The following is a 26,414-nucleotide window of genomic DNA, read 5'->3' as shown; positions in this document are numbered from 1 at the left end:
CTGGCGCTCATCTCTTTAGCTTTGATAACTATTTCTACGCAATCAACGCATGTTCCTAGCGTTAACATTGTTTCTAGTATACGTTGCTCTTGGAATTTCCATTGCTCTTTGGGTCAATACTTCAAAGGGTACCGTATTTTATGCAGTGGGCTCGCTCGTTATGTCATGTTCTTACCGAAAAAAAAGGCGAACGCCATGTACCTTCGAGAACAACACCAGTTTCTCGTCTTTGGATTTACCAACAGGGTGACCGATCTCCTACGCATATATAAGTTATAATTATAACTCGACCGGTGAACCACTGCCAGGTCGATGATTTATATGACGACCTGTACACAGCGTGAAGCATGAAGATAATACATAGCTTCTAAAAAACTCTGAAGGTTGCTGCTGAATGGTGCATGGTGTCCCAATCCCGTCGATCCTATTCGCGCCTGGCCAACTGAACACACGAGCTAGCTAAAGCCGTAATCAGTAAATTGCCCCCAAAACTTTCAGCCAATCAATGCTCTAAGAATCCCGCCTCTTTCGCCGGACCACTCCACGTGACATGACGCGCAGCTTGCAACTAACAAGGTTTCACGTACTTCATTCTACACCACCATAAAGCTGTCTAAAATATTTTATTTTGTCGCTTAGATCAGATAATAGTTGAAATATGTAAGGTGTTTCGATTATACTTAAATATCCGAAAAAGAGAAGGTCATCTTCTTCCCAGCATCCTCTGGGGTAGAAAACATGGCGACTTCCATGTAACTCGACGTGACGCCGACGGAGACATTGTCTTACATGTGTTCCAGGCAGCAAATGTGTGTACAATATCTTGAGTCACTGAGAAGAGTAGAAAAGTTACCAATATTCTATTGGTTTTCAGCCAGAAATGGAGTTCAGCGATGACTTTTCTGTTTTGCAAGGCGCTTTCCGACGGGCTGAACAGCAGGCGCTTCCAAAAACACTTGCTGAGATTGTCAACAAGAAAGACTGCAAGCAGTATGCGACTGTCATTACAGAAGCCGTCAATGACATTATTGCTGGCCTCTCCACTGACAACAATAGCGTACAAAAAGAATTTAGTCGGTTCAAAATTCATGCCGCGTTTTTCGTTAAGTGGATGGACAGACCGAGCAGCATATCTGAGAAAAGTGACGATGTTGTCAAGAACTCCCATGAAACTGGCATTGGCAATCTCAGTGTATTCGACACGATCCATAGATCACTTCCAGCATTCGATACACCTGTCTATGTCTCACTTTTGAAGACTTGTGGTATGGGAAAACACTGCAGCGAGGTACATATGTTGTCGTGTCTTCCATTTTGCTGTTATTCTCGCCATTCACCATCCTATTCATCTCGACCCCTCTTACCTCAGGCTAGCTGCAAAATTGTAGCTCTACGGTGAGGCGGTCGGTGAGTTTTGGTTTTTGCGACATCGCTCACCAGTAGAGCTACAATGCCGAAGGCCCTGTAGCATACAAAATAAGCGCGCTGCACATAGTGCGGCATTTTCATGTAAAATCCCACATATTTACTGTATTTGGTCGTACCGATTTATCACTTACTAAAGACTAAACACTACACTAGTACTACTACACTAACCTTGCCACTTATGGGGTTTGGTATTAGCACAGACACGTCGATCGCGTTTCATAAACATTGAGCGTGTTTCTGGGAGCCGCCATTACCGAAAGTTGGTAATAGCGGCTCCAAGAAATGTTTTTGGAACGCGATCAACGTATTTGAACAAATACCAAACCCCATACACGACAAGGTTAGTGTAGTATAGTGTTTAATCTTCAGTAATGATAAATCCGTATGACCAAATGCAATAAATATATGGGATTTTACATCAAAATTCCATGCCATGTGCAGCGTACTTATTTTGTATGCTTCAGGGCCTTCGGCATTGTAGCTCTACTGGTGAGTAATGTCACAAAAACCAAAACTCACCGACCGCCTCACCGTAGAGCTACAATTTTGCAGCTAACCTCAGGCTTTCCTTCGGTACTATCAGAGGCAAAAACTTGTATCGTTATCTCGAAAGCACGTGGTCTAATTTGTTTGATCATGGATGTACAAAAATAGATCTATTTTACACATCCATGGTTCGATACTCATAGCACTTTGAAGGGCTTTAATGGAAGCTGGTAATGCCAGGAACACACCAAGGGCTCAGGCTTATACTAGTAATCGGTGCAATCTCTGGCACAATATGCAATATTGAGCCAACGGAATCTAGAGATCCCTCTGGGATACATTGTACACATAGCACAATTGGGCATGCACATCAACTTCAAAATGATGCTGTCACGACAGACAAATGGTATCTTGGTGCGAAAAACTAAAATTATCAGCCAACAATATTTTACTTTGTCTTTACACCTTTGACTCTGAGTGTGAATTGCTTCTGACTTAGAGATCGTATCATGTTTGGATAGCATATCCACATGTCTCCATCTGTAGCCAACTTGTCTGCCAGCACGCTGTGTTACCATGGTAACATTTCATTGCTACTTTCTAGTAATGAAGACGATAACCAACATCCTTTCTCCAATATCACTGTTTACCATCAATTTGTCGCAAATATGTTTTTGCAACCAAGTGTGACATTTTACCATTCATACCATTTAGTTAAGAGCGATAGACTTTGCTTTGCAAAGGGTATACTCTTGAAAAGTCACTGAAAGGTGCAGCTGCACAGGACTGACATTGTCAAATGTCGCCTCTCAGTAATCACTGAATGCAGAGCAGACCAGGAATGGTTCACTCCAAAAATGGAGAGCATCACCAATCACTGATCATCTTAAATTTGATTTCATAAACTTCATTTCTATTCATAATTTGAAGTTATTTCACATTAAGCCTACGTCACACTTTTTTCTGTCAAGTTTACAAGTAATTTGTTGTTATTCTGTGCTACATTGAAAAAATCATGATGCACTGCCAAGCTGCCAGCCCTATTATTCATAGTATCATCCAACTCTGTTTGGTGCCGTGGCACGTAGGAAAATTATTGTATCCGTTGGTGTAATGTTGTGTATTGCGCCATTGCGTCACAGATTGCACCAATTACTAAAAGCCGTACCAAGTGCCAAAACTCTCCATGGCCAAAAAGGCAGATGCATTGTATTCTTGTACAAGGCCAATCGCATCGTTGCCACATTTATTACGCACAGGCACAGCATGCTACACTGTGGTGCCTGCATTTTGTGTATCAAAATGGCTGAATTGTTTTGATGCAAGCAGGTTTTATTATAGAAATACCATAAATTCTCCCAGGTCGAAGTGACTAGAGTTCTGAGGTCGAGGTGACCACTACCAGTGACAAGGTCTGAATTACTGGGGTCGAAAAGGACAGGTCGAGGTGACCAGCTTCCATCATCAATTACAGTGACTACAAAATCAGTGCCCAGTATGCCTTCGACTTTACACCACCAAGAATCCAATGCAATTACATTTTAATAACCAGTTTTTCGTTATTTTGATCAAAAAGTCCTCATTAATATTTCAAACTTCCTTTACAGTGCCTATTACAGTTGCCTGTGAAGACACAGAACGTGTATTTAGCAGAACTGATAACCTGTATGACTACAGATCTGAATGATGGGGATGTTCAACTCTGGATAGATATGTTACAATCAGCCCTGACATGGTCACAAGGACACATGGAAACTTATGGCGAGAGTGGACACCAGGTTATCACGACCTTGTTGAAATCATTTGATAAAATGAAGAACACAGTTTGTGAGAGAGAGACAAAATGGAGAATTATCAAATTGTTTTCAGACTGTCTTTGTTGTATGATGACTGATTGGCCAACATCTAGAGGTCAAAGTCACAAAGGTCAGAAAACATCAGCGAGAAGTCTTTCTGAAAACGAAGTAATACAACATTGCAGAAGGCTTGACAACCTCTTGACCAGAAATGTGAATCTTGAAAGCAGTTCACAAATTGTGAGTCTGACTCATGGCTTGGAAAAAATAAGCCCTTACATGTCACATTCAAAGAATGTAACAAATTTGAACTTTGGAGTACGACTAGAAGTGATAGCAACTGTCATCCCACTTCTCCGCGATGTACTCTGTAATGTATGGCCTGAGTTGCTGATGGATTCAGAGGATAAATGCAAAGATGACACCAGAGAAAAGCAATCAGTAACACATTTCTCAGAAACTCTGAGTACTTTGTATGATACACTAGAAATGCTATCAGTCAGCGATGTCTTCAGAGAAGATTCACTTACAGAGGGCTCAGAGAATATTCCCAGTTTGAGAAATTACACAGAGGAATTGTGTGAAAAGTTGAAAAATATTTCACTTGCACCAAGCGACAGTGCACCGATATCAGCTGAATTGCCAGAGACACATACACAGATAGGCAAAGTGACCGACACGTCTATCTCTGAGGATGTCTTTGAGGTGAAATTCAAAGAAGCTGTCTGGCGAGTAAATGAAAGACTCAAGGGCTATCAAGGTGAATATTGACATGAATTAAGTAATGGATCTGTCTTATTGTAGTTGCATTTGTAAACTCTCTTCTGCAATCAATTCATCCCCAATACCCCATAAACACATGTGATTCACACTCATCATTGATAAGAATGGGTTTGGTCCCTTCACCTTGTGATTGAGGAACCCTGCAGCAATTTGTGTGTATATCACTTTCCTAGCACATAATTTAATTGTTTTTTTACAAATAATATTGCAGGATTGTTCATCATGATGATATGTCTTCTCCTTCTGTATACATTTGATATAATACAGTCTTTCAAGATTCCAGAATAGCAGCATCAAGAACCTTGGAGATTCACAATAGCTTGTTGTCAAAACTGAAATTTAAAAGTGTTTACTCTATGTTTGAAGTTATATCTGATATTTACATCATCCTCAAATCATTAGCTATTCGGTAGATTAATCAGCTTCAAATCAAAATCATATTACATTGTTTCAGTCATAACATGCAGCAGTACTTTGGCCCAAGAGCTAGAATGTTCTAGTTTATTCAGCTTCTTAGCTTTGGAAAAGCCGTTTGTTCTTATTTTGTTACAACATAGAAAAATGTTATTAAAGGTGATTAAAGGTTTACTGTCACCTGTTCCAATTTTGCCACAGTTACCATGGAAGGAGAATATCTAACCAATCACAGATTTTAAGCGGGTGCCACTTTTTAAAAACAGCACCCTCACATAGGCATTTTGAATACCAAGGAATGCCCCTTTGACTGTATATGGGCATATTTAGATTACAGGTGACTGTATACCTTTAATGGAAGGAGAACACCTGTACTGTTTTTATACACAACAATGTAATTTTTCTTTTGAATGCAAATTTTGTTTTCTGTAGAATGCATGGAGTGGTTGTTGTCTTCAGGATGCAGACAGCTTTGGTTTTGTGATAAACGATGGATAGAATGCATCGGAACTAATCTACCAGGAATGTCTTCTGCACAGTGAGTTTTAGGCTCTACGTTATCAAACCACAGCTGCTGTGATCTGTGGACTAGAATATATCAGCTAATTAGAACAGCTATCTACAAGACTTGAGAGCAAACCTTTCAAATTACATGTAGCTTGAACTTACGATATTGAGTGCACATTGATTTTTTGGACGCGAAGATGGCCTTACAAATTCAGATAATATGGCACAAACTGTTTGAAGTTTAGAAAAATGATAAGCCACTTACATGTACACCTCAAACTTTTAAAAATCTCAAAACAATAGGAAAGGTACATTTTTCATTAATCAAAAGGTTATGTGTACATGATATGTGTATGGATAGCACAGAAGTTAAGTCAATAAGGAACTAGCCAGTCAAATCGATGTCAAAGTTTCATGACTGCTATCAAAGACTCACATACTCTAAACAAAAATTTGATTAATATCAGCGGATAAATTTATTGTTATATTTACTGATGCTACATGTACTTCACATTTTGATATTATTGTCAAGTTGATCATAAAAAACTTCTTACTTTGTGATCTTGATCTTGATAGTGTCATTTTGCGTTTTCAGGTTGACAATACAGTTGATAACGATACTGCATGAAGTCATGAGTAGCCCTACTTCAGAAATTAATCAGAAGGAACTCCTATTCGAACTCAGAGAGGTAAGTGATGAATTTCTTTATACGACAGAAATTATCACAGCTATCCATTTAGACAGCAACGCAGTTTTTAAATTTACCTAACAGGGCTCGAAATCAACTTTTTCCCTGGTAGTCCACTTGGGCTACCATTTTCTGAAGTTGGTAGCCCAGTGACAATGGCCGGTAGCCCATGCATATCTTAGTTTATGGATATTTTTCTTTTCATTAGCCAAAAAAGAAAAAAAAATTTCAAGATTCTGCCCATGAAGTGAATTTTCTAGTCATTGAATGTGAATACTTGCACACCTAAAACTCAAAGGAAAACAGGTATACGGACAACAGTGATCCTCAAAAGACTGGTGGCCTATTGACAACTTCTTTCATTCTCAGAGTTGTATGCAAATTTTGATAGTCGTCATGACAACAAGCAAATCCTTCACATCAAGACATACTGTAGCAGGGTTAAAAATAGACCACGGGCTTTCTGTAGGAAGGCGGCATATCATCCGTGATTGATACATTATTATCAAAATGCAATGAAAATGCATTTTATATAATTGGCCAACATTTCCTGTGCCTGTCATTTAAGTACATTAGTTGAGATATTGAAATTTCTTCCAAAATTCCACTGCACTGTTGTCTCTGTAATAACAAAATCATAGTCTGGTCTTACTGTGTCCAGCTGGATTTGACTACATTTAGCTCATCCTAAAGAAACGAATATGGCACGCCAAGTACTGACTGAATTTCATGTCCTGGTCGTTGGTAGTCCGTGTGGGCTACCATTTCATGGATTTTGGTAGCCAGAGAAAAGTCTAATTTCGAGCACTGCTTAAAATTGCCAAAAGTTTACCTGAAATGGTAGCAATTATTGCTGAATTTCAGCTTGTCATAGACTGGCAGTCGCCATTGAAACACCCTTCACAACATTGCTCAATTTCACCATTTTATCAATCGTGGTTTATATGTCACCATACTTTTTCAGGTAACCCTTCAGTGCTTCAGGACCCTGCCAATAATGTTACAAAACAGGATTAGAGACCACATTGTTGATACTTACGGTTTGCCAACAATATTTGAACAGTCCTTGCCAGCTAGCTATCACCAGCATTTGACAACTGTCTTCAATCAACTTGTCAATGTGGATAAGAAATCTGATTTCCAAGAGGTAAATAGTGAATATTCTTGTTGTATTTTATTCAGCAAATTTTGGTCAGATGTCATTGTATGGTAACAACAGGCAGCATTTGCTCAGTTATCCATTTTGTGATATTTGATAAGATTTTTCTGAAATTTTCGTGTGCTTCTTTATGCTGGACTGGACTGAAAAGGAATTCGGTCACCTATATTTAAAGTAATCAATCACCGGTTTTGCTCTGGTGTCTATGTGTAAAAAATGTACCACCAATACTGTATTCAGAACTGCAGCAATTTCATCAGTAAACATGACTGACATATCCTTTTTACCATGCATGAATATGACGGATATATGCAAAATTTATGGTGACCAAGTCATTTTATGTAGCTTAATGTCATGAATGTAATTTACATCATTTTGATAATCCTTTTACAGCTCTTAGCAGAAGTTTCTAGTCTGTGTTTCCAGTCTCCATGTGAAACCCTGAGCAAAGCTATATCCGTGGCAATAAGCAGCTCTGCACAAGTTCACCTGATAATTCAGGTAAGGGTTTCCTCATTTCAGCCCATGTGACTTTGTGCAAAATCTCCACACATTCAGTATTAAACACAACTTCCAGGTGCATGCATAACTCCATATTGAGGATCAAGGATTCCCATGTCCTGTGATAGGTGCTCAGAGTACATGTTGTTACTACAGCAAGGACACCATATCCACACAGCTTGTCAAAACCAAGGAGGTACAATGTACATGAAGTTATTTCTATTCTATTCAGAAGTACCCTATCCTTTATATAATGTGCAGTCTGAGGTTCAAGAATATATCCCATTGATAGTTTATCATTATTTCCAAATTTGCATAATAACAAAATACATATATGTACTGTCTACATGGATGAATACTATTGTGGTTGGCTTCAAGTATTCCATGCTTTATGTATACTTTGAAGAGCTTATCTTAGGAGGTGTGTTAGTAATATTACTGTTTTCAATAACAATATTCACAGAATATAAATTCATTTTAAACAGAGTTGAATTTAGAATACCTTTATCTGCTGCATTTGTATAAAATGGTATTACGACTAACACTTTTGAAAGTTCAAAAAAATTGCAGCGCATTTTCTTTTCCAGATTTTGTCAGAGCCCAAGTAAAGAGAGAATGTTTAACTATGTGTTTTCCCCTTTCCTGTATTTAAAGTCTTAGAAGATTTTGTTGAGCAATATTTGCATGTCTTTTGCACTGGAATCTTTTCATTGTCATATCTGAGATGGTTTTTGAAATAAACTTTCAAGTATCGATGAGATATGGTTACCATTATTGTAAATGTTGTCGACAGTGCGACATGCATACTTGGAATATTGGAACAAATTCTTCTTGATGCTTAATTCTTGTTTGTCAACAAATGGATGCAAAGTTTTACTTTTGTCGACTGAAAGAATCCATATCTTTCCTTTCCTGTTGTTGCAGATTTTGCAGTGTATGGCTTCATCGTGCAAATACAAGATAAATTCTGACACAACAATTCTGTGTCAGGAATTATACCAAGCTGGAATCACATCATCGGAATCAGCCATGCAGAAGAATAATTTTCTGGAGCTGGTGCGATTATTGTTACAAGTGAGTGCAGATGTTTTAATTGTTGTCAGGAGCAGTGCTGTTTTCATGATTTCAACAAGTATAAAATTCAATTATGTTTTTACAAGTAATGGTACATTTCAAAACATTGCATTTCAGGTAGGTACAATTTGCTCCATTATTGTATCCAATGTAAAGTCAGTTTTTTCATTTCTTTTCCAGCCCTTCAAATCACCTTTAGACCAGACCAGTCCACTAACACATCCTCCTTTGCTGGATGTTCAAGAACTGGTCAAGACATGTGTCCTACCGTACCTCAGTTTAAACTACAAACAAACAGACAACACTCTGCCAACTTCCACAGCATTGCTGCTTTTCAAAGTTGCCTTGGAAACTACAAGGTCACTGGATGGTAGTCATTGGATGATTGACCTCAGCCATATCCCATAATGCTTTGTATGTGCAGTCTGTTGGAAGAGTGTAATGTGTTGTGGGATACAATTTACAGTTACCATGGTAGCAAGTTGGAAATCAAGGAACTGACAGTGGACCTTCTTCATCAGATTAGTGAAATTGTAAAGATTGCTCTTGCAAAAGGTAGCATTACACATATTATTGACACCTTGTTGTTGCATTCAGTCTTGACTTGACACTTTGTTCCTATTGAGGAATTTGATTTTGAAAACTCAGTGCAGCAGTGGCACTGCTCCTTTTTTTGGAGTTAAAAACTGATTTTCGCAAATTCTTATTCCCTGAATTTTAATCCAACCCTGCTTAAAATTCTGAAGGCTGTAACACCATTATGCGACATGGACGAAACAATTTCCACTGGTGTGAGTCAAAAGTGGTTTTTTCCAGCCTATTTTCCTGTTACTCTCATAATGTGTAAAATCACATTCTTGCACTGGGTCATTGAAGTTTGATAACACTTTAGATTTCTCTTTTTTCAATTAATCGTCTTATGTTAAGATTCAGATGAGATCCTTTTTGCTTTCCATTACAGGACTTGTTGATAGAAATGGTCTTATTTGGTTGCAAAACAGACTAGAGGGTATGCATTGGTTGGTGTGTCTTCACTTGAGAGAATTCCTTCAAGATGCTAACTGTGATCACAAGCAAGTAAGCAATCCATCTTCAAGGAACAGTATCTCTAACTTGTGTAATTCCATTCAGTATTGGCAGTGTTGGCTATAGTCTCTTAGTAAACTTCCGAATACTCGTTAGAAATGCATGTTTTTAACTTGTCACATTGGTGTTCCTGTATATGTAGGGAAACAGCTAATGTTGTTCTAGTTTACTGAGATGAGAGGGTTTCCTAGCAAAATTTGTATTTCTCATTGTGATCAGTGCATGGTGTTGGCCATAAGTGTCATTGGTATAAAAGACAAGTTCAAAGTTTGCCAAGTAACAAAAAAATACTATACAGCATATCCTGTTTGTGCTTTAGCTTTCTGTCATTTCTTGATTTCAAAGTTACACAATTTTTAGCTCCCATAGCCATATGTATATATGGCAATGGAAGCTATTCTTATAGGCTAGGGAAATGTCTGTATGTCTGTATGTCTGTGTGTCTGTATGTCTGTATGTCTGTATGTCTGTCCGTCAACATCAAAACTCCAAAACCGCTGTACATTTCATCTTGATATTTGGTGTGTACATGGATGATGGGCTGTAGATGAGATTTTGTTCAAATGAAGTTGTCATTGCCAAAAATATGCAAATTAAGTGAAAAAATGTAAAAACAGTCAAAATTGAAAAAACTCAATAACCACTGAGCAGATTACATGAAAAATTAGTATGTAAGTACTTTGGGCTGACATGAAATGATTGTGCACATCTTGGGTCAGTATCTTGGACTTGCTATTTTTCATGAATTTTTTTGTAATTTTCTCCCATTTTTGGTCAAAAATCTCCTGCTCTGAAACCACAAGTCTGATTGATTTGAAACTTGGTATGGAAGTGCATAGGAGTGACCTTTCCCAAATTTGGGCAAATCGTGGTGAAATTTGCATATTTTTAGTTTACACGTCCATAGACTCCCATGTATAAGGCAGATCTCCATAGACTCCCATGTATAAGGCCATGAAAAATAAAAATTTAGTTTCTCATCGTATTCATATTGCAAAAAGGATGCAGTGACACAATTTTTAGTCCCCACGGATGAAGTCCAGTGAGCTTATAGATTGGGTCATGTCCGTCTGTTCGTCCATCCGTGAGTCCATCCGTTCACGCAGATATCTCGGATATTTTGACAAAATGTCATGTGACCTTGATGACCTTTGATCTCAAATATACATATTTGTCCATAATTCAGTAACCACAAGTGCTACCACCCTTCATATATGGTATGATGGGACAGCTTATGACGCCACATATTGTACCTCATTAATTATGCACAAATCTAATTTTGAGCGAGCCAATAGAGCTAGAGGTCTGATTTTTGGTATATAGGGATAACTTAGCAAAACAATTTTTTTGACAAAATGTCACGTGACCTCAGTGACCTTTGACCTCAAATATACATATTTGTCCATAACTCAGTAACCACAAGTGCTACACCCTTCATGTATGGTATGATGGGACACCTTATGACGCCACATATTGTACCTCATTAATTATGTGCATATCTAATTTTGAGCGAGCAAATAGAGCTAGAGGTCTGATTTTTGGTATATAGGGATAACTTAGCAATACAATTTTTTTGTGAAAATGTCAAGTGACCTCGGTGACCTTTTACCTAAAATATATGTTTATGTCAATAAATAAGTAACCACAAGTGCTATGTCCTTTGTATTTAGTAGGATGGGAGACCTTATGACAACACACGCTTTACCCCATTAATTATGTACACATCTAATTCTGGGCAAGCGAATAGAGCTAGAGATCTGATTTTCTGGCATATAGGGATTAATTAGCAATATATATTTTTTTTTTCAAATGTCATGTGACCTCGATGACCTTTGACCTTGATTATACATATATATGCATATTTCAGTAACCACAAGTTCTATACCCTCCAATTTTGATAGGATATTAGACCTTAAAGGGAAACCTAAGTCCAGCGACATTGACCGTTTATCCCTTCCAAAATCACCCTTGAATAAAATGCAGCTCAAATTTGCAACATAATTGCACGCGCCGACGACTACGGAGCGACGAAAAGAGACATTGAAGTAGACGACATTTATGGAAATGAGCTCGGAATTCCATGGGTGCGAAAGGGCTCATGGGAGGAGCGTGCGTGACGTCATCGGCGATACAGACGATTGTAGCTTGCAGCTGAAGGAGTTCTGTAAACAGTTCAGCGCGTTTGTAAGACGACTATGGAGAGTTCGGACAGCGATATTTCTGACATCGAGTATTAATTTTCCCCGACTGAAATCAACCATACTAATTTGAACCAAGATATCATGAAAGCATCTCCACACATCGTTCATATTTGGTTGTTTGCGTTTTGTGTATGATTCCACGAAGGGAGTCACTGTGCTTGTACAGACCCCGAACTGAATTGGAGACACTGAGTGACCCTGCGATCCTTCAACGCTACGTTTCTAAAACATAGTTTTTCTTTACCAGTCGCTTAAAATTAATTTTTGGTTCGTGAATGATACGGAAGGATTGACTGATTGTATGTGTTACCATAGACCTCGAGGGTCTATGGTGTTACCATGTTAGTCGAGCTTGGCCAGATCTTTAAGGTTGCGAAATCTCCAATATGTATCGGAAAATATTTATTCGCGATTCGACAAATCTATAGTGTCGTCTATTTTTTCGAAGTTCGTTTCGAACTTAGGAAGTCGGGCTTACTCAGATCTACAAAGTGATGAAATCTCCGATATAGTGGATATTTGCCCGCTATTTAAAAAAGACAGTATCGTCTATTGTTGTAAAGAATGTATTTCATACAAGACCAGCCAAAACTCCCGATGATGTCCGATATGACCTCTGTTCAAGTCCAGATCGATCGCCAAGTAAAAATGTATTACCTGTACAGAAAGTAATTCGTGCAAGGCCCTCCCAAATCACGGTGATATCCGATCGGCCCTCTCGACGAAGTCCCGATAGTAGTGTATGAAAGTTCGTGTGGACATTTAATGAACAAATGCTTTGCATGTAAAACATGTATTTCGTGCATGAATAAATCTAACAATAACATACAGTATTCTTGACTACCAGCCATGGATGCTATTTTTGAACTTAGAGTCGGACAGAGGTAGTCGGATCTGTTAGGTGGTGAAATCTCCGATATACATCGGACATTGACCCTCAATTTGACAATGTATCGTCTAGTATCAGAGTTAAAGTCCTAAGTCGCCAATATTTATCGGATAAATATCTTATTTCGCAGACCAGCGTGCCGACACCACACAGTGCAAGTAAATCTAGTGACAGTTTTTCGGACAGGGTAGTGAATTTCGCTCAAAGCCGTTTCATAAATGACGAGCACTGCGAAATCTTATTACCATATCCTTCGAAACTTTATTGCGCTTATCCTCAAACTGTTGACAGGACGGAAGTGTTATTTAGGGGGTCAAAGTTGCCAAATTGTTGACCCCATGTTGAGTGCGTAGTAATTGGACTGCTATCGCAGTAATCGGACGTCGTATTTCGAATGTGATTATAGGGGCTAAATATTGATATTTTGAAACTTCAAACCCCCGATTTTCAATTTCGATGTGTTTAGAAAACTGTTTGTAAAAATATGTGATAAATTAGTTACGTCTAATCCATGGACGACGCAACTATAAGCTTATTTCGACGTGTATGGCGCTTAAATATCGGACATGGGCTGTCTCTGTGTGTTGCGTTCGACACCTTGTATCGAACGGTGTGGCTAAGTTTGTAGCCCGAAATAGCTTCTACCGAAAAAATATCCGAAACGGGACAACAGCGTCACTTGACTTAATATGCTGTCACATGACTTGTAAAACACTATCAATACAGAGCGAAGTGAGTACAACGAGAAGCATGTCATTAAATGTCCGAAAACCGAGGTCGTCCGAAAACAGCCACACTGAATCGTCTGCATTAGTCTAGGAGTCCCGGCGCAATTGATATTTATCGGGTAAATATAATATCGGCGATTTGTCAGACCCGCCGTGCCGAGACACAATAGGCGAGAAGTCATTCCAGTATATCTTGTTATATCAATATTACCAGATATAGTCCCGAAATTGACAATATTTATTGGGTATATATCGGCGATTTCGCAGACCCGGGCTGTCGAGATAAGAGACGCTTTGTGTAGTTTCCGTCTTCGGATTTTAGAGTCCCGAAATCGCCAATATTAATATTTATCTGGTTAAAACCGGCGATAGTAGGCTGACTCAGCATGTCAAGATACGAACCGCATTGTGTAGTATAGTCTTGTATCGGTATCAGAATCCCGAAATCCCTTATAAAACAATCATCATGAAAGAAGTAGAACATAACTTTTTATCTTTTAAAGATTTTAAAACTCGCCCGACTTTCTTTTAGCCACTGTCTTCGAAAAAGCTGTTCTGTGGGACGACGATAAAAGCTGACTCAGTTTGTTCTTCCTTGAGTGATTTTTGCACTCAAGTGAACAACAGTTAATCATTTTTTATGCTACTGAGCATAAAAGAGTCGTAACATGCAGAACTGCACTGCTGCAGTCATAGACTCCAATGCTTTGGTAAGCTGTTACACACGTTCGTGTATCGCCGATGACGTCACGCACGCTCCTCCCATGAGCCCTTTCGCGCCCATGGAATTCCGAGCTCATTTCCATAAATGTCGTCTACTTCAATGTCCCTTTTCGTCGCTCCGTAGTCGTCGGCGCGTGCAATTATGTTGCAAATTTGAGCTGCATTTTATTCAAGGGTGACTTTGGAAGGGATAAACGGTCAATGTCGCTGGACTTAGGTTTCCCTTTAAGATGTCACATCTTGTACCTCATTTATAATGCGCATATGTATTTCTTGGCTAGCCAATACTGCTAGAGGTCTGATCTTTTTTCCCGATTTAGAACCATAACTTAGACATGCCTCATGTGTTTCAAATGGGAACAACGACATAGACCTATGTGCCCATAGATCTCAACATATACACTCCAGTGATACTTCTTAATGACCACATTTTCCTGCCCCATCAAGACTAATACTCCTATTACAAGTGGGGACTATGTCATTGTAAATGACTTGTTGAGTTAATGGTTGTATCACAGTATTCGATATATCTAATTCTGTATTTTTTTCCATTTTATATTCTGAATAATCACATTAAACATATTTCACTGTCTCCAGTACATTTCATTTAAGTATTTTCACTTCATGCACTTTATCCCTTTCACACATGTTCAAATATCTGACCAGAGAACAAACACTAAATAGTCCAGGATGGGAGCTACAGTGTCATTGACGCTATTTTTTGCATCTTGTTAGCATCCCGAACAACATGAAATCTCCTTCAGTGGCAGCATTGATGAATATTTTGGCATCACTAGTGTTGGTGAATATTTTAGCATCACTAGTGTTGGTGAATATTTAAGCATCACTAAAATTACTTTTTGTTGTCTTTCAGAATGTTCCAGCTGAGCTGTATGATATCTGTGACTTACCAAGCAGTGATTGGCAACCCTTCAATGCAGACAACCATGCAATAGGTAAATATCCATGTCTGCAGTGTTTCACTGTACAGCACACCCAAGTACATCAATGTGTTAAGTTTTAACATGTTACCTGTATTTTCAATGATTTCAAAAATTGACCCCATGAAAATGCACAAAGCAAACAGATGCTGAATGCCATCATACCGTAGCATGTAGTTGTTATCCAGCATTTGCAGAAAATTTCATATACCGTACTCATAATCATTGGTAATTCCTTGACATCAATGCATGTACATGATCAATGCATTTCTTATTCCCCTATTGACAGGTGAAGATGTAACATCTGGTGGACTCCTTGCATTTGTCCAGGGCTGCAGAGTGTCAAAGCAGATATCAGATGTGTTCCTCAAGGTGTGTACTAGTGTTACACTTTCTTTTATTTGGAAGTATGAAAGTACACATTGCTTTTCCAGTGAACATTGATCAAATAATGAATTTCTCCTTGAATCTTCTTCAGAATATTATCCCTTTGAACCCGGCTCGGACAGAAATGTCCGATGACGTCATAGAGTACCAGGGGGTCAGGGTGCAAAGGGTTAAGAATGGCACTATTTTACCATTTGTGTATGTTTTTACTTTCAACAGAACACGCTTGATAGATCTTGTCTTTATCAGTGATTTAAAAAACTTGTTTTGTCACATATGTAGCATCTCAAGAGGGGCAACTTGGCACCACCAGAAGAGTTATACAAAGAGTTCTTGGTCGCACTGGTTCAAGTCCTCCCACAATGCACCAGGGCTGACTGGAACACCATTGTTTCAGTTTTACAGGAACTGATGCATGATGGGACATAAGGGTGCCATACAGTACAAGGTTCATGAAGCAGCTACCCTTCCATGAGTTTCAAGGTAAATCAGAATCCTAAAGAATCAATTAGTTGAACATGATAATGATTTGTCCACCAATGCTGGCAAATATGTCTGGTCAGGATACGAATAATGTTTACACTTATTATAAATGAATGAAAAATCCATGATCCATTTCATGATTATTTCAACATGCATACCCAGTTCAAATATCCAGATTTACCCATTTCACATGAGAAATTATGATTCAATGGTTTGTGTTATGCTGTACTAATATTTGTACTTTTGCTGTGTTGTTTTATTTCCTTGGTAGGGTCGTACATTTCTCTGTACACCTCACAGTTATTGACATCAGTGTTGGAGGTCCTCTCAGACTCTTCCTGTGGGGAATGGACATCACTGTCGCTATGGAGACATGTCACTAAGATGTATGCTGGAACTATCAAGGTAAAGAATGGTCTTCCATGCTGTCACTTTTGCATTACCAGTGGATACATCAGTTGCAGTAGACATAACCAGATATGAACTGAATATGCTCACGTGTTTTACAACAGGTTCATTAATAGTAGTACCCTTCACAGAACAATAAGATATATCTTATCACTATATGTAGCTGGTTTTTCGCACAGTACTCTCAGAGTTTAATCACAAATTACAAAACTTTATTTAATATGCAAATGAGCTGTTAATTAACTTGACACTGCTCAATGCTTCATGGGACAACTAGATATCCATCAGGTCAACATTTGTAGCACGTTTTATTTAATTTAGTGCTGTAATTTTAGAGTAATGTCACTAATTACAAAGTTCATTAAATATGCAAGTAAACCCTAAATCAACTTGACACTGTTCAATGATTCATAGCACAATTAAATATTCATCAAATCAATTTCTGTAGCATGTTTCACAAAATTTGGTGGCGTAATTTCAGAGTTATATACCCCATTACAAAGTTTATTAAATATGCAAATGAACCCTTAATTAACTTTACACTACTAAATGCTTTACAACACAGTTAGATATCTGTCAGATCAGTATGTGCAGCAGTTTTCATGACGTTTGATGCAGTTATTTCGGAGTTATATGACTAATCATAAAACTTCATGAAATATGCAAATGAGCTAATTATTAACTTGACACTGCTCAATGCTTCTCAGGACAATTGGAGATTTATCAGATCAATATCTGTAGCAAGTTTCATCAAATTTAACGCTGTAATTTTAGAGTAATATCACTAATTACAAAGTTCATTAAATATGCAAATGAACCCTTAATTAATTTCACACTACTAAATGCTTTACACTACAGTTAGATATCAGTCAGATCAGTATCTGCAGCAGATTTCATCACATTTGGTATAGTTATATCGGAATTATATCACTAATTACAAAACTTCATAAAATATGCAAATGAGCTATTTTTTAACTTGACACTGCCAAATGCTTCTAAGTATAATTAGATATATATCAGATCAATATTTGTTGCAAGTATCATCAAGTTTCGTGCAGGAATTTCAGAGTTATCTCACTAATAACAAAAGTTCATTAAATATGCAAATGAGAAGATCATTGACATGACACTCACAGTATCATCATAATGTTCTGAGACTGTCATCTGTGAAAAGTTTTATGAAATTTGGTGCAGTATTTCTTGATATATGTCTACACTGTCATTACCGTCTCCATAGGGAAACCATTGTACGGAAAAAAACAATATTGCATAACTTCATTAATATGCAAGCCACGCCCACCAAAACCTTTTCAGTTCTAGCCATTTGCATTCTGAAGATGTCTACCAAATTTGACTGAAATACGTTCAGCCGTTTTTGAGATAATGGGGATACAGACACACGGACACACACACAGACACACACACACACAGACATGGTTAAACCATATGCTCATGTGTGTGAACATGTGAGCAAAAAATCAAGTTGAATTTCCTCGAAATACTATTCTGCTGAGGAAATGCTCAATTTGACTGATTTGACTCTTATCATACAGTCCACCATTTTAATATTACTTATTCTGCCACAAGCAAGTTCTATGGGGACAGGGAGATAATTCTGCCATCAAAATATTTCATATGCATGTGTTTCTGCTTTACCTTCCAGTAAGTGTATAATTGATTAACTCATGTTGCCAATACAGGTAATTGTCCCACGTGTAGAAATAAAATTGTCCCCTACTCCAACTAACTTAACATGTGTTTGGCATTTTCAATATTGCTGGTAAATGGAGTTCTCTCATTGTGATAACTAGGTACCCCCTGGTATTTAAGTATCATATCGGTATTCCTCTCTCTACTCTAAAACTTAACATCAAAACACAGGTATTACGACTCTAGTCTTTGGAAAGTGGCCACCATTGTTGACAATCTTATGGTCTCCTCACTTTGCAGGATCTGGCTGAAAACAAGTTTTCTACATCATACACTTCCAGATTTGCATTGACTCAAATATTCTGTCACAGCTGCCAGGCAATGTCAATTATTCCTCAAGATGCAACGGAACATGTCTTTGTGCTTTCTCTGGAGCTCCTTGGCATGATAGAGGAGTCTACATCAGCCAATGGGCAAACAGATGCGCATGAACTGACCAATCAGAGAACAGCTATGATCTCAGCAATTCATGTTGTTCCAATTAGTGAGCAGAGAGTGACACTGAACCAGAAATTGATCAGCTGTGCATAATGGGCAAATAAGTAAGACTCTTAGAGAAATGGAATTTTTTGTCAGGCAATATCAAAAGACTTTTCCAACCAATGATGTCTGTGTATACTGTACATGTACCAATGAACAAGTCAAGCGCTGGCACTCTGAAGCCCCATCACACTGGAAGTTTTTGAGGCACAGAGCCTGAAAATCAAAGAATGATTTCTAGACTATAAGTGTACAGATTGACTTTATTGTTATAATAAAGCTACTCCCAAAGTAAACAGAGATAATTATTGTTCTCAGTGTATTGACAGTACTGTAGTTCTCATGTATGTGAAAGTTTATAATAGTTGATGCTTGGATTTGTTTGGTTGGGCTGAAATGTTTGTCTATTGTTTGCAGTTAGAGTACCGTACATGTAAATACTTTCCCACATTTGTATGGACCCTGCATCTCATGATGCTTAATTAGTTGTCTCAATGCCAATATAGAAAATGTAAATTCTATGTCCTTCAATAAATGCAGTGAGTGCAAAATGTGATATTCAAGACTATTGGTCCATCTCTAGCATCTCCTACTGTCAACGACGCATGTCAATTTTTATAGTAAATTAAAGTTCTGTCTTTGTTGTTCCAAGACCAGTGGAACTTGGGTTGTCAAATCACTGATGTAAAAAGTTAAGTGATTTTCCATCATGACCAAGTCTCAGCTTGATATCGTTTGCTTTTTTCAAGTCTTTTCATGTATTCATCGACTTCACTGTCAGTAAGATTTCCACCATTTTTGATTGCAGTCTTCAGGGCATCGTTGACACCTTTTGGCATTTGTTTAGAATCTCTGCAAGGGAACACACACAGACAGATATTGAAGAATGCAACAGTTCACAGAACGAGCAAGTTTATTCAGTGATCAAAGAGAATAGCTGAAGTACCGGTATGTGGCTATATGCAGGTACATTTCACCAAAACTTCATTACTTGAATTCAAAAATCTCAAATAAATTTGCCAATCATCACCAAATTATCATAGGTGTGGGGAAGGACTTCCTTGTATACAGTTCCACGTACACCACCGAAATGATGGGTTGGACCGAACCATAGTGGAGAAAGGGTTGAGTGCACATCTTACCCTTGTCTCCCAGTACCAGGATCCACAAACACGACTGAAAACGGGGTGGGTGAGATCGTGAGCAGCGCACATTTATGATAAAATCCACAAAATGCAGTGTCCTTATGGAATTGTAACACACTGCTATTTCTGTGGCAGCAGCCTTCCTCTATCAGTGCACACCAACAAAGATGGTGGTTCTTCATGTAAATGAAAGTTTACAGCATCTTAAAAATTTCTCAAGCAATAGCATACTACTGTAACCATTTCATCAGCTGTACAACAATACAGAAATACATCTTACCCTGCCAGACAGAACCAGGCACCCTGCTTGTCAATCAGATCCCATAGCAAACTCTGATTTTCTTCCATTCTGTGTTGTACGTAAATCTTATCTTCTTGGTCTCTTGAAAATGCCGTGAACAACTGTAACAATTTTTTGCCGACCAGTTCTGTCCATTCTGATTCAAAGAAGAAATCTTTGTCTTTGTTTCGACAACCAAAGAATATTGTATTCCCTGCAAAGACGGAGATTCAAATGTCTTTTACTTTTGTCGTGGGTAGCCGGTGCAATCAAATATCACTTTAAAAACTTCAATCATATCCTCGTCCTTGTCTGCAAGTTACAATGTACATCAAATGTTGCCTGCTACCAGTGTAACGTCAAAGCATACTATCCGTCTGTTACCCTGAAAATTGCCCTGTGTAAGTTTTAAATAATTTCTCAGAGCAACTGAAAAGCCAATTGTAAGCACTTACAAAAGGCAAGTTTTTTAAATGCCTTCATTGCACGTAGTGGCTTGGTTTACAGACATTTTGTTGTATACAGTGTTTGCTATTCTTGTCTTTGAGGATCTGACGACAGTAGGTAATGATTGAACAAACTTCAATAAAAAAAATTGTTAGTTACCTAGATTTTTAGATCAGAGTTTAGGTAACCAAGAAACTGTCAAATCACTGCTGAAATTGGCTGTAACACATGATGTGAGGTGAAACTTTTGCACACCTGAGATAATACCAGCACATACTACAACATGCACACCCACTGAAGGTGCATGGCATTTCAATCTCACCTCCAATATTGTTTGCAGCTCTTTCCTGTATGAATCCTCGGAATGGTGCACAACCAGTGCCTGGGCCAACCATGATAACCGGTGTGTCTGCTGATTTGGGGAATGTAATAGTGCCTTTCTTCACCCAGATAGGGAGTCTTACAGTTCCTGATCAATGAAAGGATGAAGTCATTCATATTGAAATGTTGGGTCCATTTAAATCAGTTATGATGTGTTAGTGTCGTACAGAAAACTGCTGATTTCGATAGCATGTGCCACTCTTGGTTTATGCATAATATTGGCAGACAAATTTTGCACTTAAACTTCACATAGTTTGAAAGACAAGATATTTTACCTTCTTCTGGCTTGAGAGTTGTCAGCCAAGTCGAAAACACCCCACGTCTTGGTTTCATAAGTTTAGTCTTGTACTTGACCACCGCGACCAGTATGTGAATTTCATTTGGACATGCCTGGTAAATACAGTTAATAAATAAAGACAGAGGGAACATCAACATTCATTTCAGAGAGTTCATCGGTTTACAAAGCAAAAACATTGCTGATCACCCAGCAATATTCCTTGAAGTTATTTTTCATGGCTTGACAAGTCTGCTATGTCCAAGTGAGGACACCAAGTTGAAGCTCAAGTTACATCTGGGGTGGCAGTAAAACTGTATCAAAGATCACACATATGTATCATCCTAGAGTCACTGCCTGTGATAAATTCAACTCACCTGTAGCGATGAAGCTATTGAGAAAGCTCTAGGTTGTAATGGAGGTATGAGATCAAATAAATACTTGAAGGGAATTGCACTGCTGACGTGTGGGAAATCTTGTAAAACTTCTAATGTTGTTCTCCTTGGACGGTTGCAATATGAGAATAATTCTTGCTGTAAAGCATAAGGGAACATACATACATGTACACGTTTTGTTAGCATGAGAAACAATGATACAATAAGTGCTGAATTATCAAAGTATCTCTCGAGATATATCACAATTCTAGAATACTAATTCATGCAAATTGTGCCTACACATGGTAGAGCTATGGTTTCTGATGAGAGAGAGAAGAACAACTTTTTGACAGATTCAACCAAATTTAAGTATACCCTGGGATGAACAAAACTTTGTCAGTGAGAGATTACTAGTCTTATAACATGTCAATTCTGCAAAACAAATTTTTCTGTTTTTTTAAATGATTTGGAAGTGTGGAGTCAGGGATGTTCATAAAATCCAAAAAGAGCACAACTTGGGGTAAGAAAGTCCAGTGGCCTGAGAACCAGGACTGATTGGGAGGAACTGGCAATCTAGCTGTTCCATCAATGAATATACTGTTGCACTTGCAAGATGAAAAGCTAATGAAGGATTAGCAAAACAGACTGAAGAACCCCTTGACTTGCATTAATACTGACCTTGGTACAATCAAATACAAACGGATTTGCTCACCTATGGTTTTGAACCTTTTGGTTTGCAGTAATGATAAAAAATGTCTTTCAACAAGTTTTTGAACCAGAAATTGTAATTTACATTACCTGTCCTTCAGTCGACGCAAACTCTTGAAGCTTTTCTTTCTCAAGTTCATTGTCAGCGAGATGAGACAGCAACTCAAAGAAGTAGCGTCGTGGTATGCCATTGATATCAAAGTAATGAGTTACTAGATGTCTGATGCTGCATGGCTGAGGTAGTTGATATGGAATTGGAACGTCTGAAAATTACAACATTTACAACATCTCAGATTTGAAACAAAATCTGTGATTTCAGTTTGCAAAATTTGCAAGAGACTACAATTTCCAAATGTTAATGAAGAGAATGTGTCAAATACTTTATAAAGTCATGTGACAAAAGAATATTTCCCTGTTTATGTGGGACGTGAGAAAACTACATATCCTGTCACTAAGTTTCCTGTTTGAAGATGCCATGACTAATTTTAAGATTTTGGAATTCACTTCACCTCTAATACGTAAAAGTTTTACCATAATTGTAAACTGAGATTATAGTTTATTGTCATACTTCTGTATTTGTTCTATTGTTTGTTCTTCTGTATTTGCAGAAAATTTGTTGGTATTTTTCTGTCATAATCAAGCATGCATTTCTGTTCTCATACAAGCTACATCTGATGCAGGGGACAACACACCTGGCTATAAGCTTGGCTGCCCAGTATCGCAATCAGAAAGTTGTTAACCTCTTATATTTGTGCAGTTGCATTAACAGTCTATAATGCTGTACACTGTGAACAATCTTGCGGAGCAGATTTTCTGTGAAATTTTCTGTCGACAGTGAAATAATTTTAAAACCAGGAACAAGTGGTGGCTATTATGGACTAATGATGGTTGGTTTACAGTCTCTTCATGGTACATTAAACATGGACAATTAGACTTGTAAACCACAGACAACTGATGAAAACATCCACCTTACCTGGATCATTTTGTTTTAGTGTGACTAGTTTATCTGGATGCAGCTTTAAGTGTTCAAGGAATTCATCCACCGTGTCTGGTAAGTTTTGAGGCTCTATCATGACAACATCACCAGGTGAATAACTGTGAACAAACATAAACATCGTTGATACTTCATTATGTTGATCAAATGAGGAATAGAAGGAGTGGAGTTGGAGTGCTCTACTTTTTGATTTCTGTCTCGTACAGAACATTCTATCATAGTACAGACATCAATGCTGCTGTTACTTTACTGAATAAACCATTTTTTATGGGACCACTGTATATGACATGAATTCCAACTCCTGTTGAACTTCTCCCCTCCCGTATTTAGATAAACTGTGTAGATTTGAGAAACATTGTGTACTGTGAACTCCAGATTCAAGACACAGAAATACACTGTGCTATACTACCACTCTGATAGCTCTGAGTTCAAGTAAATGTGATTGTTAAGACAAGGCTTTGAGGGTGTGTAAATGGCTTCATAATACTTTCAAGACAAAAATCAAGGGTAATCAAACATACTAGATTCTAAAGAAACATAATAAAGTTACAACTTTTAACTGTTTTAATCAGATGCATTTAGGTTACACACAGATACCCTGACATCACAATCTGAATGACTTTTAGAAGCTGTGTGGTACACTTGTAAGGTCTTCACAATTCTGATTTATACTCTTGAGTTTCCAGACATGCCATGCATGACCAAGTATATACCTCAGTCTATATACGAGTACCATCCCTCTTTTTGAGATGTTTTCATGAAAATGCCTCACGGCTGTGTGTTAGGCCTCCATCTTACTTTACTAAAAATATGACAAACATAGTAAGACATCCCTTGAGGTAAAACTAAAGAATGCTGTGTCCAAGCTACATGTATGCTACAGTAAAATTCAACACTATCTTAGGGGCAAGTTCATGTTAATTAATCATGAAAGGTACCGTCAGACAAGCATTAATTAACACCAGAACAAAGACGGGCCCTGTGTTCAGGTGAGTGAATTATCTTGAATGGTCAGATAAGAGAAATATAATTATTTGCAGTGTATATCGGTGAACTAACTGTCTTGCCTGTAACAATTCACACAATTCATCACCTGATGTTTGATCCAGTGATATCAAGCCTGGCCAGTCTCACTTCTTGCCAATGGTCTTCAGCTGTTGCTCTCACATTACTGATCATTCTGGCATAGAATGGATCTCGCTGGGTTGGAGGTTGCTGTTTCCTACAATTCTGTAGTGAGCTGGTGGTTGGATTTGATGACTGTTCGAGTCCATTTGCAACTTCATGAAATTCAACTTCAAATTTAGAAGGTGGGCTGAAAGAGCAAAATTAGAAAATGCTGTTACTGTAACTTCTTATGATTCAGAAAATTGGCAAATAAAGATTCTGGATTTGTGTAACTGTTGCTATGACTGATAATGTATGCAGCCAAGAGCAAGAGGGAATGACAACTACTTTGATCATTTTTTAAACAGTTGCAAAATTCATGTATATCAATATAATCATCCACCACAAAGTTTTTTCTTCAAGAAATTTTGACCGATTCTACCAATGCAATACTGAATGTAGAACAGATAATTTTACATTACATTCATCAAAAGTAAACACTCTATGAGAAAAGTGGACACTGTGCATGCTCTGTTAGAAAATGTTTATTCATTTATTCAAAATACTGCCATATTAATGTGCATTGCTTGAGTATGCAAATGATCATAGCCAATTATAAACAGAGAATATTCAATGGCCTGAAGCATGCATTGTACATTTTCTATATTTCTCAGAAAGGATGTGATGTTAATCATTTTACCTTGTACCTACCAAATATCTGAACTGATGATTTCTTTCCCTGGAGGAAGTGGGTGCAGGTCAAGGACTATATCCCATAATGCTTTGAGCCATGGGTCTATCACTGCATCTGGGCTGAAAGAGTGAATAGGAAAAACATGACACATTAACTATTCTGGCCATCAATGTCACTTTAACTGGGTAAAAGTTAATGTTCAAGTATGGACCGTCAAATTCCTGAAACATTTTAAGTTTGCTTAATGCAAAGAAACTTATGTGCACATAACTAAGACAGTGCGATGTTCATTTGATGCAAAAACAGAGGCAACGCAGTCACTATGGGTGTGCATGTTATGAAAGTCTGAGTGTTTGCAGAAAGAGAACTTCAAATCAGTTGTTGTGATTTTCTATGTGCGATACAGAAAGTTTTAAAAAAATTAGTCTCAATTACTTTATTAATGAGTTACAAATTTGATCAGTTCAGAGCAGAATGTAGGATTTTTAAAGTTTATTCCACTAGTTCAACAATCTGAAATCAACCAACATGACAAATCCTATAATTCAAACTTCCAAGAATCTGATTCTGAATCTTACCCCAGATCGTGTTGATCATCTGCCAATCCAAGATTTGTGAGAGGTGTGCCACCAAGCTGCTGTATTCTTTTGTGCATTCTTTTGGCAACAAAATTGAATCTGAAAAGGAATGAATCGAAATCAGACTGCCATGTTTCCTCTGCCAGAATGTCCATACATAGCATATTTCTAGCCATCCACATGCCACGATACAGTCAAGAACACTGAAATATTCTGCTACAACATGCATTCAACAATAGAATATAAAAGTGAGATTACCCTGCTTTGTCATTACATGTTTAATACCAAGATAAACATCTTTTAACCTAGCGTATCAAGAGATGATAGATGCTTTATAAACCGCCATCCTTTACGACACACATCTCTATCTACCAGTACATGTCAAACTACTCAAGATTGTTGATAATACAGGCTGACGGTACTGTACTAATGTGAAAGGTTGAGCAATGACATAATAATTACATATGAATCTCAACTGTGATATATGTATTACATGTGTTCAGTTTACTCATGTGTAATGGAAAGCAAGTTGACAGTACATTATCATAGCTCTCTGACA

At 37.8% G+C, this 26,414-nt stretch overlaps 2 protein-coding genes across 2 annotated transcripts in view; one reads left to right on the top strand and one right to left on the bottom strand.

Annotated features, from left to right (window-relative positions):
- The first annotated feature begins 728 nt into the window (after positions 1-728).
- Positions 729-19,434, top strand: LOC139114544 (uncharacterized). Its single transcript, XM_070676331.1, has 14 exons — positions 729-1,288; positions 3,522-4,470; positions 5,340-5,445; positions 6,010-6,103; positions 7,068-7,250; positions 7,656-7,763; positions 8,688-8,837; positions 9,018-9,392; positions 9,799-9,914; positions 15,339-15,420; positions 15,695-15,777; positions 16,075-16,275; positions 16,547-16,680; positions 18,634-19,434. Exons 1-8 carry the CDS (start codon positions 881-883, stop codon positions 9,243-9,245), a joined length of 2,226 nt encoding a protein of 741 aa, XP_070532432.1. The 5' UTR covers positions 729-880; the 3' UTR covers positions 9,246-9,392; positions 9,799-9,914; positions 15,339-15,420; positions 15,695-15,777; positions 16,075-16,275; positions 16,547-16,680; positions 18,634-19,434.
- Positions 19,118-26,414, bottom strand: part of LOC139114545 (NADPH-dependent diflavin oxidoreductase 1-like) — a 14,236-nt gene continuing 6,939 nt past the window's right edge. The window contains exons 5-14 of the mRNA XM_070676332.1: positions 25,856-25,954; positions 25,295-25,396; positions 24,570-24,791; positions 23,456-23,577; positions 22,573-22,745; positions 21,778-21,933; positions 21,402-21,516; positions 21,068-21,214; positions 20,299-20,512; positions 19,118-19,725 (exon numbers count right to left, since the gene is read on the bottom strand). Of these exons, the coding sequence (XP_070532433.1) occupies positions 19,581-19,725; positions 20,299-20,512; positions 21,068-21,214; positions 21,402-21,516; positions 21,778-21,933; positions 22,573-22,745; positions 23,456-23,577; positions 24,570-24,791; positions 25,295-25,396; positions 25,856-25,954 (1,495 nt within the window). The 3' untranslated portion in view covers positions 19,118-19,580. The remainder of the gene's footprint in view (positions 19,726-20,298; positions 20,513-21,067; positions 21,215-21,401; positions 21,517-21,777; positions 21,934-22,572; positions 22,746-23,455; positions 23,578-24,569; positions 24,792-25,294; positions 25,397-25,855; positions 25,955-26,414) is intronic.

This window comes from Ptychodera flava, chromosome 16, assembly GCF_041260155.1.
Source record: "Ptychodera flava strain L36383 chromosome 16, AS_Pfla_20210202, whole genome shotgun sequence".
In the NCBI taxonomy this organism is placed as follows: domain Eukaryota; kingdom Metazoa; phylum Hemichordata; class Enteropneusta; family Ptychoderidae; genus Ptychodera; species Ptychodera flava.
The sequence above is the reverse complement of the archived record's forward strand: the minus strand, read 5'-3'. Positions and strand labels throughout refer to the sequence as shown.

Coding starts and splice junctions, on each gene's coding strand:
- LOC139114544 (XM_070676331.1), top strand. CDS start 881: ATGGAGTTCAGCGATGACTTTTCTGTTTTGCAAGGCGCTTTCCGACGG. Junction 6,104..7,067: donor TCCTATTCGAACTCAGAGAG/GTAAGTGATGAA, acceptor ATACTTTTTCAG/GTAACCCTTCAGTGCTTCAG. Junction 7,251..7,655: donor AGAAATCTGATTTCCAAGAG/GTAAATAGTGAA, acceptor ATCCTTTTACAG/CTCTTAGCAGAAGTTTCTAG.